The 17950-nt window shown below is 34.8% G+C and overlaps 1 protein-coding gene across 1 annotated transcript in view; it reads right to left on the bottom strand.

Moving 5' to 3' along the window:
* LOC118191892 (degenerin deg-1-like) overlaps positions 1-17950 on the bottom strand; it is a 63406-nt gene that overhangs the window by 9612 nt on the left and 35844 nt on the right. Inside the window, exons 9-10 of the mRNA XM_085821229.1 lie at positions 14327-14378; positions 4587-4615 (exon numbers count right to left, since the gene is read on the bottom strand). Of these exons, the coding sequence (XP_085677355.1) occupies positions 4587-4615; positions 14327-14378 (81 nt within the window). The remainder of the gene's footprint in view (positions 1-4586; positions 4616-14326; positions 14379-17950) is intronic.

Below are 17950 nucleotides of genomic sequence, written 5' to 3'. Positions count from 1 at the left end.
TTTGACTTGTCGCGAAGTGAGAACTGAATTAATTGAATGAGAAGTACTCAATCGTCTGTGAAAAACTGTTTCTTTTTTGTTTTGTTTGCTTAATTTCTTTTATACATCATTCTAGCTTTATGATGGTGTTTGAATAGAACATGTGGCAACGATTAGATAATTCTTTAAATGATATAAATGTTGTGCATTCTGAGTTATAATATGAGCGAAATATAATACTGTTAAGTGAACCTAGCGGCAGAGTGTCGCTATGGTAAACAAATAGTGTGAACTTAACTTTAAAGAATGCATTTATTTTATTGTGGTTCATGCGCTGTCGGCGAAGTAGATTTAATTCAATCCAATAAGTTTAAACGAAATGCAAGAAAAAGTGCGTATAATTTAATATTCCGTACAAGATGTCATGTGGTGTACACATCAGATTTTTTTATTATTATTATACTATGGAATTCAGTCTAAAGTAGTACTTTTCCTCACTAGGCGGCGCTATGGATTCCAATGCTGAAAGAAAAGAATTAGCCTTGTTTTTGGTAACGTGTCATATTTGTCAGTTAGTTAAGACTTTGGCTGTATTCTGATTCTTAAATTTGAATGCATTTATAATTTGCTCAGTTTTCCTGCATTAAAGTGTTTTACATGCCAAGAAGGTATTGATTTACTGTGTTATGAAGAAATAGATATCAAACCCACCAGAAGTTTTGCCAAATTGTACGATAAAGAACATAATGAAGACTTCTTTAAGAATTTCTTCGATATTACGCAGTTAGGCTTAGCTAAGAGAACGATAGCTGTAAAACAAGTTCAAATTCTAATGCATTGCCACAAATTAGTCAACAGTCTCTGTAAATACGAAAAGGTAATAATATTTTCTTATTTTCTAAAAAAAATTATAATAGAGTTTGCATTTTTCAGTGTGTTCTGACACTGTTTATCAACAGTAGTTGATTGATTAGACTATGTATTATTATTAGACTATGTATTCAATTTTCAAATTATTTTTATTTATTTAATTGGAATTGAAATGTAGGAGAAAAACACTTTTGCTCAAATTTATTGTAATATTGGTCGAGGAAAAAGATACTGTGTACTTTAATGTAACGCAATTAATGCAGATGTTTACAAATTATTATAGTCAATAATATTTTTATATATAATATTTTTGGGGATAAATTAAGTATCGGAATTTAAACGATTATATACCGTGATTAGACCATTCGCAATCATTGGGCCATAGGCATAATTTCCAGTTACAAATATGTTTAAATGGCGCAGATTCATGTTTCAGTATTTTTTAAAGTAAAGAAATGAATTTCGTCGAAATTACGAAATCTAAATTTTACACGTTCCTTAAATCTCTATACTTATATAATAGAATAATTCTGCATTCGTCATAAACACACAAAGTCTACTTCGTGTGTGACAAAAGTAGGCAAGATATTTGATATTAAATTTAGAGATCATATTCAGGGGTTTTACACAAATTGAGTAGTGAAATGTTTGCATTTATGCTCAACTAAAATTAAAATATTAGTTTAGAAAAACTGTTTTAATGTTCAGAGATTAAATAACGATTATATTGATTAATATTTCAAAATGAAGATTCAATTCAAAATTTGTTGGTTGTAGGCACTGTTGTGTTTTCACAGTGCGAGAAACATACGTACATTCATTCAGATTCTTCATTATTTAATTCTTTAATCATTATACTATATTTATTATTATATAATATTTGGTGACAACAATCTAAAAAGTATATGAGCAGGTTTAGTTATTCGACATATATTCCCGTTTCGAGAGTAATAGATTTCTCGGCCTTTTAATCTTTAAAAAAAAATCTGATGTGTACACCACATGACTTCCTTGTACGGAATATTAAATTATATGCAATTTTTCTTGCATTTCATTTAAACTTATTGGATTGAATTAAATCTACTTGGCCGACAGCGCATGAACCGCGATAGAATAAAAGCATTCTTTAAAATTCACTCTTATCTGTTTACCACAGCGACACTCTGGCGCTAGGTTCACTTAACAGTATTATATTTTGTTTATATTATAACTCACAATGCACAAAATTTATATCATTTAAAGAATTATCTAATCGTTGCCACATGTTCTATTCAAATACTATAATAAAGCTAGAACGATGTATAAAAGAAATTAAGCAAACAAAACAAAACAGTTTTTCACAGACGATTGAGTATTTCTCATTCAATTAATTCAGTTCTCACTTCGCGACAAGGCAAAAATACATAAAAAGTCAAAATATCTGTATTAAAAATTACCAAGTAAATCTTAAACACTTATTTCCTCGAAAAAATTCCAGAAAGGATTAAACATGATTTAATTGGCAATTATAAATGAAGGCGTTATCTTTGTTGTTGCGAAGCTACGTTTCTCTAGATTGGCAACAAATCCACTAGTCTGCTGTTCCAAATGTAAACAAGTAATAGCCGCCATCAAAAAAAATTATTAGGCTTAGTGGCACTTAAACAAGTTTAAAATTGTTAATAATTCTAAAAATATTGCATACAGATTTACTAAAGGCATAAAAACCTTAACCGGAAGATAAAAACAACATAATTCAATCATTTTTAAAGCAAAAAAATGTACAGTTTACAAACATATAAAGAAACAGAGTTCACTGAGCCGGGTAACAGACGGGATATATATATAAATGTATTTATATACGTTTGGCGCGGCCGATTGCAACCAAAATACGAGGTGCACTTCTACATGTTATAGCAGTCCTATATACAAAATTTCAACGTTCTGAGGCTACTCGTTTTTGAGTTATGCGAGATACGTACGTACATACGTTCGTACAGACGCCACGAAACATTCTCTTCAGAATTCATTTCAAAGTAGTTTTATAATTTTTTGGGAGGAAACGAGTCTTTTATTCTGTCCTTACGTACAGATATCACGCAGAAACATCGTTAAATTGCATTCGATAGTGGTCAAAATGGATATTTTCGTTGAAATATGCCACCTGAAACTTTTCGCGATTACAATACTTTCTTTTTACTTCGTACAAGGAAGTAAGAAGGGGAGGGGAAAAGGGGAGGGGCAGTTTTATATCTGCTGGCCCTATTGATGAAACTTCGATTTTTCATGTCTCAAAAGTAAGACTTATATAAGATTTATATATAGCATTATTCTAAGATAGGCATTTTGACCCCAAATCAGAATCTTTCTAAACGCCATTTTACGGCTTAAATTAAGCCAAAGTGCTGAGTTTTGTAAAATGAAGACATTTTTTTTTTTTTTTAAATTAGCTCTCAAAATTTTAGCTCCTCAATATTAATTGAATTTGATAATATTTGTTAATATCTTTTTTTATTATTAAATATACTTGATTTCTTCCTTCAAAATCAAAAATTACGTTCAATCCAAGTAAAAAGAGCAGATATTTTTTATTTATTTTTAAAGTTTGTATTTTTTTACTAATTTTTATAACTTTTTCCAAAAACATTTTGAAGTATATAGTATTAAACTTTGGCCATCATTTTAAAATGTATGTATATCTAGCATACGAGCAAAAATTTAAAGTTTTTGATTCAACATGTCCTAAGACATACGTGAATTCATATATTGAAGCGCTCGAAAATTTGGCATATATATGTTATAAACGAGAATAGCGCCAAATGTGGTTTATGCCCATTCAATGGTTAAAATGAGTAGTACGCACATTTGGCGGTTAATAATGTGGTTACGCATTTGTTAAAATTATTTGAAAGAAGGAATAATTTTTTTTCCCCCGCTTGTGCACGATTACAATAAAGGAAAATAGGTTACCATAAATTAAGACTTCCCTTGGCGCATTCCTAGCGCAAACTAGAAAAAATGCGCCAAGATAAATTTTTTAATTTCTTGATGTATTTCTGACCAAATTTTACAAAATTTTATATTTAGGCATAGTTTGAGTTCCGGAATCGAAATATGGAAAGAAATATGTATATCATTTCTTAAAAAAAAAAAAGCTTAATGATGAAATAATGAATATGATATAATTCAGAATAGAAGAATGGGCTAATCTTTGGAATATGGTAACAGGTAGTTTGGCGACATTTCGGTAAGGCGATAAAGGTTACTAGCTAGGACTTTAGCAGTGTACATGGATAAAGTCAAGAGTTAGTGCAATGTCATTTTTGTGCAATTCTGGGATGATTTTTTTTTAAAGCGAAAAGAGATCGACGCGTACGTGGATACCGTGTATGTGCAATTCTAAAACATGCGGCAAGCAGTTTGCGATTCTGCACTTTCACTCAATTTCGCACCTAATTTTGTCATGATTAAGCACTTTTGTTCCATAAAAGTTCTAGCATAAGCGTAATTCGGCTAGCAGATTGTTGGAAAATAATGTTGAGTAAAAAACATGGCTTTACTTCGTGAAAACAAAATGGCGTCCAAACAAAAACTAGCAGGTTGCTGTAGCAGGGTCGGTCGCCAAATTTTCGCCAAAACATCGCCAAGTTACCATAATTCAAAGATTAACCGAAGAATGCACTAAATTATGTGGATTAAAGCACTTTTGTAAAAATTATTCACAAGATTCCAGGTAGTAAAAATATATTTATACTTACGGATCTGTTGGCCCGAACGTGCATGAGTCCTAGCAGGAAAAAACAGACATATTTTCATTTCATGCAACTACACTATAATCACATTAGACATATGCAAATCTGTTCTCTTTCAATATATACAGATACTTCTATTCTTTCTCAATACATTATAAAGTGTTTAAAATCATTACGACGCAGTTTCTTGCAATAACGTAATAAACGGTATCACCGAAATCTTTGAAATATTGTGAATTACATGGCATCTTTAATTTTGAGAAGTTCTATGTTCTAACATAGCAATGAAACACATCGCGGTTATTACAAATTTAAAAACCGTGTATACATTTCCGACAGATAACCTTGAATGACTTTGGCAAAATTAAGGCAAAACAGCAAGCTTAAATTGGCAAAGATTTTTAAAGAAATCTCTGTCGATTTTAGGGATAATCAGATAGATCACTATGTAACGAATTTTGTATTTAGATAGGTTATTTTACTAGAAATTTAATTAAAATTGTATAGTATTTCTCCGTACAATGCATCACGAGACAAATTTTAAGAGAAATCTACGCCGAAAATAAGAATACACAGGCCTACATTTAATAATACACTTAATATTGAGCAATATTAAGTGCATTATAATACATTTAATATTGAGCAAATGGATATATCGGTAATTTCTATTGAAATTGTATAAATGTAATTGACTATGTTATCTGTAACCGTAATTCCATCCTCTTATTGCTTTCGAGTAATTTCGAGAAGCAGAAAGTACTAGAAATATCTCGAGACCAGTTGAAAGCTACACTGCTCAAAACAATTAAAGGATATTGTAAGTTTTATATAAAATAAAGATCTAAGCGATTTTCTTTTTGCCAAAAATGGAAGAAGATAATCACAAATGCAAATTTTTCTGGTTTTTCAAACTGTGGAGTATGCTAATTTTGAGTTCGACGTCAAAAACGTCGCTTCAGAGGCAGCGAATGAAATTTGACTTTCAACTGAATAAAAGATAATGAAGACAAGGATGATCAGCATTCAGTGACTGCTTTGTTTCGATGAGTACGATGTCTCAGCGAAGTCATTTAACCGATTCAGAAGCTTGGAGAGTTGTTGGTAGTTTAGAAGGGGGCCAAACTCAAGCCGATGTAGCGCAAGCCATTGGAGTGTCACAAAGTGTGATTTCCAGGATCTGGAACCGTTTTTTGGAAACTGTAAGTGCAGGCCGAAGACCAGGGCAAGGTCGTAGACGGGCAACAACGCCCAATGAAGATTGTTATTTAGTGTTAATGGCTCGGAGACACCGAAATATGAATGCTACTCTTCTCCAACAACACCTGCGCTCGGCTACTGGCACCACGGTTTCAACTCAGACTGTCCGAAACCGGCTTCATGGTGTAGGTCTGTATGCTCGCCGACCGATGGCATGTGTTAGACTAACATCAAGGCATCGTCGCGACCGCAGGGAGTGGGCAACAGAGCATGTGAACTGAAGGAGAAATGAATGGAGCAATGTTCTTTTTTCTGACGAGTCCCGTTTTTCTGTTCATCCTTATAATAGGCGTATTTTCGTCTGGAGGGACCGTGGCAGTAGGAATAATCCTGCGTTCGTGCACAAAGTGTCAGATTTGGCGGTGGGCGAGTGTTGGTGTATGGTGGCATCTCCATTGACGGGCGCACAGACCTCTACATCATTCGAGATGGACCTCTGACTGGTCGCCGATATAGGGATGAAATCCTCAGACCTATTGTAGTCCCTTGCGCTGCAGCAATCGGAGATGACTTCATTTTAATGGACGATCACTGCAGGCCACATCGTGCTAACCTGGTGGAGGATTTCCTTTTCGAGGAAGGAATCGTACGAATGGAATGGCCAGCGTGTTCTCCAGACATGAATCCAATAGAGCACATTTGGGACGTTCTAGGAAGACGAGTTGCTGGCCGCCAACCACCCTCACAAACTCTCCAAGAACTGGAAAGAGCTCTTCTGGAAGAGTGGGACAGAATACCCCAACTTGTTATTAATAGCCTCATTGACTCCATGCCTCAGAGGTGTTCAACGTTGCTTGCCGTCCGTGGAAACCATACCCCCTACTGAAAATGATTTCCTTTGAAGAAAACACCTTTTCTTATTCTTTTTTTCTCATATGCACAAATTGTGTTTTTTTTCCTTTTGTACACAAATGCGCAATAGAATGCATTCTTTTCTGCCAAACATGTGTAATTTATTCTCATATAACCTACTACGTCTGTCGACCATGTATCAATCAGCTAAAACGTTTCCCAGCCACAAGATCCACCTAAAACCGCAATATCCTTTAATTGTTTTGAGCAGTGTATAAAAGGCCAAAGCGAGAGAGCGTCCGAGTTCAGTTGCTTAGTTATTGTTGTTGCGAGTTGTTAATTCCGCATGAATTGAGAAATCCCAGTTTGCATTGCGTTGTGTTTTAACGTTTTTAGTAATTTGAAGTATAACTAGTGATTATACTGCGTGATATTGGTGAACACTTGTACGAATACCTCTGATGAAAATTCAAGCGTTCTGATATATTTCTTTTGATAAGAATAAATTTAATGAACCCCTTTATCGAACTTGTGCATTCAATCTGTTACGAACCCGTACGCTAGCAACAGGATTTAGGTTATAAGGTATTTCTCGCACTTCCCTAGCGTGCCTTCGTGGTGTACCGGTAGCACGCTGCGCCGGTATTCCAGAGGTCCGTGGTTCGATTCCCGGCGAAGGCGGCTGCATATTTTTCATCTTTTCTGCTTCCAATTAACTTAATGACTCTACAACTGTATAATGTAAACACGAAAAGTTTCACATTATACAATTACATTTGCAGTTTCTTTCAGAAAGTCTTTTGAGAGAGAACTCTTCGCTAAACAGATAATGGCTCATATGTTCTACTGTTATCATGTAAACAAAACCAAATTCTGAAAAATATTCTTGCGGAAATATACTCGTACCTAAACTTCAGTTTGAAAAATTCCTTTCATATGTAGTGTAAATGCATTCCAAGCCATGCGTCTAATCATTTCAGGCACCAGCAGCGAAACACGTGATGATCCACCAATATGCGGCGAGTCGAAAGTCCACTAGAGAGGTAGCTGGTAGGGAGAGAGGGATGGGAGAGCTTCAGGCCCGTCCCTCTCCATCAAAATTAGGGACGGAACTGGGCAAAGTCGCACTGCCACCTGTAGGGTTATCAGGTTCAATGTTCCGTCTTACTTTCTTTGGGAACATGCAAGGACCTGACTCGGAACAGAGAGCTTACTAAAGCTATGTTCAATAACTGTGGGAAGTAGACAAGGTACACAGGAAGGGTATACAAAACCCTTTATTTTTCTCTCTTTACAATAATTTCCGTATTTCGGAATACAAAGACCCACTACTTGTGGTCTAAACGTAAGAATATAAAAATATAACTAAACGCTAACTTAACTTTGAAATAATAAACGTGGAAGATTGGCCTTATATTAACAGGAAGCCGTATGTAGTACAGAGAACTGTGAACACTACAATACGTTTAAAATTATCAAGAGGATTAAACCTCTGGCCTGGAAGGCAACCAGCAACTGAGTAAAACTTCTAAGGCAAGCGGCCTGCTTCGTCTAACTCCTTCCTCTCCCTCGCTTGGCAAAAAGCCACAACTTAAGTACTTGCCGTTCGCCAGACCAATTTTGCATAAAATAAGTTAACGCTTTTAATTCTGGCCGGAAGTAGAAAATAAGAAGTGATAGTAAAGATTTAAAATAAAATAAACGTTAGTAAAACTTAAGATCCTTACAGGGTGTTCAAAGTTGTTGCCAACGATGGGTGCAATCTTGCACTCCTTGCCACAATAAATTTCGTGGGCTTATGCTTATGTTGATGTTGGACAAGTGACATAAGTTGCAACACAAAAATACAACACAACAGGCAATACAGATGAACCTCCGCTGCTTGAGGGTATTTAAATTAACTTAAGATGAAGTTAAATTCAAGTTTAGGTAACATAGTTTCAAACTACACAAATAGTGTATTAAGCTGGTTCAACTAATTAGTGGCGCATATTTTAACGTCGGCTAGCAAGGTGGCTAAAGCCGTAATAAAATATTTTTTTCCGTTATAGTTTATCAGAGCTGGCGATATTACGTAACTGCAAGGCGAGATTGCCAGAAGCTCTAAAAAAGTTCAAATCCAGGGTTTAAATGCACAACAACTAATTTGCATTCTGGTGAGGACAACAAAAAGAAGTTAAATTAACATAAAATAATGTAAGATTTGGCGACTAGGTCCCCTAAAACCCTAGTCCTTTAAAAAGGAGTGTATATAAGGTATTTCTCCCACTTCCCTAGCGTGTTTTCGTGGTGTAACGGTAGAACGTATTCCAGGCCGGTATTCCAGAGTTCCGTGGTTCGATTCCCGGCGAAGGCGGTGGCATATTTTTATCTTTTCTGCTTCCAATTAACCTAATGACTCTACAAGGTAACGGAGAATCCTGGCAGATGACAAAGATAAGCCACACACACTGGCAGCAAATTTGCACGTCAGATTATAAACTGCACCGGTTGCACTGCCGTTCTTAAGCAAATATTCCAGGGAGCATTTCCTAACAGGATAACGCTCCCCCGTCTGCATACCGTTGCTATCACCTATCGTGCTTCAAATAGTGCCGACATGCTGTCTGTGAGATTACTCAATCTTTCTCCCATCGAGCATGTTTAGGACAAGATTGGACGTTGAATCCAACGTCATCCACAATCAACACGGACAACTGCTGATTTGACTGAATACGTGCAAGAGGTATGAAACTCCATCCCATAAAATGAAGTACAGCATCTCTACGATACAATGCATGTGCGTTTTAATGTTTGCATTCAGCATCGTGGCGACTATTACTTTATTATTAATGTACACCTTGCATAAAAAAAATGGCGCAGTTGTATATCTTCCGTTATACTGGACCGATGGTCGAAACTTAACTTTCGTTTTCCATGTCTGCAAAGCGCAACTTAGGAAATATATATTTATATATAGCACTATTCTAACGTAGGTATTTTGACACAAAATCCGAATTTTTCTGAAATAGCATACCAATGTTTTTTCCATATTTCTATTCTACGACTCAAATTATATCTAGACATTAAATTTTATAATTTTGGATGAGAAATTTATGGAGAAATATAAAAATTTATCTTGGCGCATTTTTTCCAGTTTGCGCCGAAATTAATTCACTTGCCAAACTTTTTATTTTCTAGCAACCTATTTTCCTTTTCCCTTTTTTAATTGTACACGAGCGGAAAAAAAAGGTTATCGTTCCTACTTTCAAATAATTTTAACGAAGGGCGTAAACCACATTTTTTTCCTTTGAGAACATACAAACTCCCCGTGCACCACATATGTACAACACGGGGCTTACAGAAGTAAGTTAACTAGGACATTAAAGATTACATGTATAAATAAACATTAAAAATTACATGCATAAATAAAGCGAACAAAAGCAGAGAACAGCAGTCTGGACTTCACGAAAACAGATAAGTTCACTGGCCTAGTCACTCCGAACATTTTCAGATCGTTCTGTAAGCATAATCTAGGGCCATCAAATGTAGGGCACGAGAAAATCAAATGTTCCACATCCTGAGGAACTCTTTTTGAACATTCACATAAATTGTTTGATCGTAGATTAAAACGAAACAGATAACTTGCAAATTTACCGTGACCAGATAAAAACTGAGACACTTTAAAATTTAACGAGAGGAAAGACTCGGAAGTCAGTCTATGGTAAATAGAAGGAAAGAACTTTTTGGTAACTTCAGCATCACAAGATGAAACGTATTCCACATTCCACATAGCTAAAAGCTTTTTATAATGAAAGGACTTCCAATAACTCTTTGGAATGCTAATGTTGATATCAATGGGTAAATTTAAGGCATCTTTAGCTAAGAAATCAGCTCTTTCATTTCCGTAGAAACCATGATGAACACCCACATAAGCAAAGCAGATATCAATACCTGTAATTCTAAGTGAACTAACAGTTACTAGGGTTTCGATAACTAATTTATCGCAGCTGGTAATACTGTTCAAAAGTTGAAGAGAAGAAAGAGAATCAGTACAAATAAGGTACTTTGAGGATGTAGTCCCATGATCCTGGATCCATTTGACGGCAAGATAAATGCACAGAAGTTCTGCTTGAAAAACTGTACATTCATTCCGTAAACGGTGTCTAAGAAAACAAATCTCGGAATGGCCTTCAAAAAGAACAAATGCAAGGCCAACCTTGTTGTTCATCTTGCTGCCATCTGTAAAGAAAACCATAGGAAAACTTATTTCAGCAGTCTCTTTGTAATCGCAGAAACTTATGGGTTTTAAAGAAGCGGGATGAGGAAGATCAGTGAAGGGGACAATTCCATTAATACAGTCTTCCGAAGCATGCGTTGCCAATGACTCAAAAATATTATTCTTATATGCAATTTCAAAATCAATAGGCGGAACTCCTGCAAGAACAAAAGTAGCCTCATAGCTTAAGGTTCTATAACCACTAATAATACGAAGAAGAATTCTCCGTTGAATCTTTCTTAAATTTCTTTTGTTAACCTTCTTGGCAAGAACATGTCCCCAAGCACGACAGCCGTACGAAATGAAAGGTACAATACACTGCTTATACATGAGTTTCTTAACATCGTAGCTTACTCCAAAAGTATTTTTGGCAATTCGGTGAAAGCAATTAAATAATTTTTTCACATTTAGCAGAAAGGAATTCAATGTGCTTTTTCCATGTTAATTTTTGGTCAAGAATGACACCAAGATATTTAACATTTTCTACAAATTCCAACGGAGAATTATCGAGCATCGGCGTTATTATCGCTTATAACAAATATGCCAAATTTCAGAACGCTCCAATATGTAAATTTACGTAATCTTAGAACATTTTGAATAAAGGATTTTTTTTTTTTTTTTTTTATTGCAGGTATACTTAGAAATACATCTACTTTAAGAAAAGGTAAAATTTTTAAAGGTTATATTTCAAAATGTTTTTCGAAAAATTTATAAAAATTATTTTAAAATGCAAATTTTAAAAATAAATCAAAAAATAAAAGAATTTTATTTGGAATGAACCTAAATTTTGAAATGTGCAAGGAAGAATCAAATAAGTTTAAGCAAAAAAAGAAAAAGAAAAAAAAAAAAAAGAGATATTAACAAATATATACCAAATTCAATTAACACGGAAGAGCTAAAATTATGAGAGTTAATTTTTTAAAAACTACTCGTGCGGTTTTTACAAAACTTAGCACTTTGGCATAATTTGACTCGTAGAATCGAAGTATGGGAAAGATTGGCATGTCATTTCAGAAAAAGGTCGGATTTTGTTTCAAAATACCAATGTTAGAACAACTGCTGTATATAAATCGTATGTATATCCTAAGTCACGCTTTCGAGACATGGAAAAACCAAAGTTAAGTTTCGACAATTCGTCCAATAGACCTGTCCCTTTTTTTGTGTGCGTGTGTGTGTGTGTGCAGGGAGTACCACTATTTCACATCTGAAATGGCTGCTCTCTTTCATATTTTAATTTGTGACCTTGAAACATTAATCAAATAAATATGTTACCAACACAGACGCTTTGACTCAGAGATTCTCAACCAGTGGTACGCAAGAAAAAAATAGGTGATACGCAAAATATTTTTAACTACTAAATTCACAGACTCTACTCATTATGCGCCCTAAGATCACCTATCGCCAAATGTGGCGATATCACCAAATGTGGCGATATGTGTTCTGCGCTGGTTTTTGGCGCGATTGCGTGCTGTATGGCAACCCTTTTGACGTTTAAAACTCTTTTGGTGGAGTGGTTTAATTGCTCGTTGGTTCGTGTCGTGCGTGTTTTGAAATGGCCTATGTTGCAATGAGAGACGTGGTTGCAAGAGGGTCTGAGAGATTATTTTTAGTGGCTGTGCAGGATTTAAGTAAGGAAGCGCTGATGCAGTGTATTAAAGAGTGGACTGAGCCTCGTACAACTATTTTTTTCGGATGGTTGGAAATCTTACAAGGATTTAGGAAAAGAAGTTTCTGAACATTTATTTGTGAACCATAGTATAAATTTTGTGGATAGTGAGTCTGGCTGTCGTATAAATACCATAGAGAGTACGTGGCGGTATGTTAAAGCTACGTTCTGCTGTCCGAAGAAGCATCGATTATAGTAAGTGCATTTTATTTTATTGTTTTTATTTTGTAGAATGTTATGGTCATGAATTTCTGTTGTTATTCTTGTTTTTTGAATTATTTGTAATTTATTATAGTTTATTTTGTTGATTTTTGCGCAATGCCTAGATTGTGCAATTCGTAGATGTTTTTTTAAGTCTAAACACAATGCTGTGTACATGGTATTCTTTGAAATTTATTGTTGTTACGTTAATTTATTAAAGCGAGGTGTGCGTAGTTTCTAGATACTTAGATTTGTAGATTGCTGACTAGATTGTGCAATTCGTAGACTCTTTTTTAAGTTAAAACATATCGCTGTGTACATGGGTTTTTGTCAAATATGTTTGGTTAGAAACTTTACGTTTTTGCTATCTAATTTTTTTGTTTTTGTTTCGGATTTTTAACATAAATTGTGTGTTCAAAACGTGGTTTTTGCATGTGCGAAAACCGCGTTTTTGGAGACATTTATTTTTAAAGTTCGAAATGTAGACCAAAAAGTTTAGATAGTAATATGGCACCGTGGAGTTTCTGGCCAAAAATGTTTGGCGAGAAATTTGTCGCCGCATTTGGCGAGCTACGGGCGCATATAAAGGCATTTCCAATTCAAAAATCATGCGAAGAAAAAGATCAACTGATAGACATTTAATATAATCGAACTCTCACTGAAGATTTCGAAAATAACACACTCGTTAACTTTTGGCTGAACCAAAAAAAAAAAAAAAAAAAAAAAATTTAATGAATTTAAGAAGAGTTTTTATTGCCTTTTTGCACAATTTATTTGTGTGAACAAGGATTTTCTTCCATGTTATAATTGAAAAATAAATGCAGAACAAAAAAGTGGATCTTAATTTACGGTTAAGACTAAGTGAAATCAGACAACACAAACATAAACAAATTGATTTCTCTCTTAAACAAACCCAAATTTCGGACTGAATGTAATACTTAAATTATTATAACGTAAATTTTGATAGTAAAAATGTTTTTAATCTAATATTTTTTATGTATGCAAATTAATTATAATTAGTCAATAGGTTGTGCAAATAACAAAATATTTTTTTTTTAATGTTTCTATTAAAAAACTGAAAAATAACCATTGCGAAATGTAGTAGTGGTACTAAAGTTTTCCAGTTTTTGTTTAGATAGTACGCGCTAGTCAAATGGTTGAGAACCGCTGCTAAACTGATTTCTTCCTGATGTTAGGATTTCATTTTCCGTCACTATAGTAGAAATTTCTGTGAACTAAGCTGAAAATTGTCCATTTGCGCAGACAGAAAGCAAATGCTCTCTTCTTAACGGGCGAAAACACTGCAAGAACGTTTAAGAAACGCTTTACACATGTACACTTACACACTTTACTTGTGTGTACAAGTACTTCAACGAAAAAGATTTCCTTGATTTTAAAGTATTCAACGAACCCTAAAAAACGCACTTAGCTACGATTCAGGTTAATGGGTTAGGAAATAAAGGTGAATGAAGGTATCAAATGATCGTGAATCTATAAATATATCTTATTATTTTCAAATAATTAACATAATATTTCTTATATGGCATAAAACAACTGATAAAAAATACTTACGACGCTATAATCGAGATCCATTTCATCCGTAGACACTTCATATTTTTCTTCACTAAAATAAAAGGATGAGAGTTTATAAATTTCCAAATAGATAAGGTATCGCGTAAGCTGTAATAATGTAACAATGGCGTTTCATTATAAAGTGTAATTTACGTATGTAAGTTTATAAGGTCCCGCCTTCTTGGCATGCCTTCGTGGTGTGGTTGCCTACACACTGTGCGCGTATTCCAGGTGTCAGTAGTTCGATTCCCTGCGAAAGCGCTGCATTTTTCTCATCTTGCCTGCTTCCAAAAAATACCTAATGTCTCTACAACGGCGCCCGAACTAAAAGGGTGTTGGATGATGATTCTCCTCACCCAGGATTTGGCGACTGGGTTCCCTAAAAACCTCAGTCACCCTTTAAAAGGGGGAGTATATAAAGTATTTCTCTCGCCTTTTTGGCATGCTTTCGTGGTGGGGTGGTCTACACACTGGGCGTGTATTCCAGAGGTCCGTGGTTCGATTCCTGGTGAAGGCGTTGCATATTTTTCATCTTACCTGCTTCCAAAAAACACCTAATGTCTCTACAAATTTATAAATAGTAGAAACGACACATTAGGTGCTTTTAATCGGGATCAAGAGGAAATTTTAAATTGAATTTACCAATGTACTTTAAGCAACAAATCAAAACAGTGGTAATATAGGTGAGAAATAGTTGCCAATGCCGAAAGCACTGAAGAAGGATATATGAAAAGGAGTTTTTTACTTTTTTTTACTTCCTTGTACGAAGTAAAAAGAAAGTATTGTAATCTCGAAAAGTTTCACGCAACATATTTCAACGAAAATATCCATTTTGACCGCTATCGAATGCAAATTAACGATGTCTTTGCTTGATATCTGTGCGTAAGGATAGAATAAAAGACACCTTTCCTCCAAAAAAATTATAAAACTGCTTTAAAATTAATTCTGATGAGACTTTTTCGTGGCGTTTGTACGAACGTACGTACGTACGTATCTCGCATAACTCAAAAACGAGTAGCCTCAGAACGTTGAAATTTTGTATATAGGACTACTATAACATGTAGATTAGCACTTCGTATTTTGGTTGCAATCGGCCGCTCCAAACGCATGTAAATATATTTATATATATATATCCACTCTCTTACCCAACTCAGTGATCTCAGTTTCTTATGTTTATGTTGTAAATTGTACATTTTTTGCTTTAAAAATGATTGAATTACGTTGTTCTTATCTTCCGGTTAAGGTTTTTATGCCTTTAGTAAATCTGTATGCAATAATTTGAGAATTATCAACAATTTAAAAGCTGTTTAAGTGCGATTAATCCTTAAGTTTTAAATAATATGGCGGTCATATTTGTTTACATTTGAAACAGCAAAATTGTAGAATTGTGTGCCAATCTAGAGCAACTAAGCTGCGCAACACAAAAATAACGTCTTCATTTATTATTGCCAATTAAATCATGCTTAATCCTTTCTGGAATTTTTTCGAGGAAAGAAGCGTTTAAGATTTACTTCGTAATTTTTAATGCAGATATTTTGAGTTTTATGTATTTTTGCCTTGTCGCGAAGTGAGAGATGAATTAATTAAACGAGAAATACTAAATCATCTGTGAAAAACTCTTTCTTTTCTGTTTTGTTTGCTTAATTTCTTTCATACGTCGTTTTAGCTTTGTTATAGTATTTGAATAGAACATGTGGCAACGATAATTCTTCAAATGATATAAATTTTGTGCATTCAGAGTGTCGTTATAGTAAACAAATGTAGTGAATTTTAAAGAGTGCATTTATTCTATTGTGGTTTATGCTCTGTCGACGAAGTAGATTTAATTCAATCTAATAAGTTTAAATAAAATGCAAGAAAAAATGCGTATAATTTAATATTTCGTACAAGGAAGTCATGTGGTGTACACATCAGATTTTTTTTTCGTTACTTCTCAGTTCACAATGCCTTGCTACTATTACCAAATCATTTAATAAATGCAGCCACTTCGCTCACCGTGCTGTTCCCCTTCCCATACACAGTGCACAGAAGTGATTCGATGCCAAATCAAGGACTATTAGTTGCCCAAGCTGCAAAATCGCTGAACACTAATAGCTCAGCCCGGTGGCCGGCTCAGCTTGGTTTAATAATTTGAAGTGGACATCCAGTAAATTCAGTTAAAAGTTAAAAGTTATTCCTTTCCTATAAAACTCTGTGGTGAAATTCGGTGTTGGCGGCCAAAAGATGTCACCTTCGTGCTCTAAGAAGACCCTTTCGAAAATGTCATCACCTCCAAAAGGAGGCGGTATCGGTGATATTTAAAAACCATCGCGCTACTGTACCAACGCGGCAGAAAAACATGGAGCTCTCTTCAAGACTACACAAGATAAGATCTTTTGACAGTCTAGTCTAAGCGCCTCAATCTCTCAGGCTGACAAAAATAGCTTAAAGATGGTGAATCACATCTCAGATACTATTTTCGGCACGATGACCCTAACATAGATACCACTGTTCAGAAGAAAATTCTTACAAGCATCAAATATTACTATCTGTCGAGTGTCTCAGACAAAGAGCCTTCTCCGACGTCCAAAGAACTTATAACGAAAAAGTTCAAACCAAACAAAACCCCAGGGCCGGATGGGCTTGACAACGGCATTCCTAAAGTAGTGCCTTTGAATGATTAGCCTTAAAGTAGTAAGTAGCCTTTGAATGATTAGTCTAAAGTAGTGCCTCTGAATGATTAGCCCTAAAGTAGTGCCTTTGAATGATTAGCCTTAAAATAGTGCCTTTGAATGATTAGCCCTAAAGTAGCCTTTGAATGATTAGCCCTAAAGTAGTGCCTTTGAATGATTAGCCTTAAAATAGTGCCTTTGAATGATTAGCCCTAAAGTAGCACCTCTGAATGATTAGCCCTAAAGTAGCACCTCTGAATGATTAGCCCTAAAGTAGTGCCTTTGAATGATTAGCCCTAAAGTAACCTTTGAATGATTAGCCCTAAAGTAGCCTTTAAATGATTAATCTAAAGTAGTACCTCTGAATGATTAATCTAAAGTAGTACGTCTGAATGACTAGCCTTAAAGTAGTGCCTTTGAATGATTACCCCTAAAGTAGTGTCTTTGAATGATTAGCCCTAAAGTAGCCTTTGAATTATTAGCCCTAAAGTAGTCTTTGAATGATTAGCCCTAAAGTAGTGCCTTTGAATGATTAGCCTTAAAGTAGTGCCTTTGAATGATTAGCCTTAAAGTAGCCTTTGAATAATTAGTCTAAAGTAGTACCTCTGAATGATTAGCCCTAAACTAGTGCCTTTGAATGATTAGCCCTATAGTACCTCTGAATGATTAGCCCTAAAGTAGTGCCTTTGAATGATTAGCCTTAAAGTAGTGCGTTTGAATGATTAGCTCTAAAGTAGTGCCTTTGAATGATTAGCCTTAAAGTAGTGCCTTTGAATGATTAGCCTTAAAGTAGTGCCTTTGAATGATTAGCCTAAACTAGTAGCCTTTGAATGATTCAACGCAAAATGCCGTTTTGAGACCAATAGTCCTTCTGGGCTAACGCCCATTTTTGCTAAAAGAGAAATAAAAAGAAACTATGCTATTTCTCGCAATAATGTCAACAGCAAAAAATTATGCGATCGATTTAACTAGG

This window comes from Stegodyphus dumicola, chromosome 7 (assembly GCF_044657685.1).
Source record: "Stegodyphus dumicola isolate Sdum_Otavi_A_Nest chromosome 7, ASM4465768v1".
Taxonomy (NCBI): Eukaryota; Metazoa; Arthropoda; class Arachnida; order Araneae; family Eresidae; genus Stegodyphus; species Stegodyphus dumicola.
Note: the sequence above shows the minus strand (reverse complement) of the source record. Positions and strands in the feature narration are given on the sequence as shown.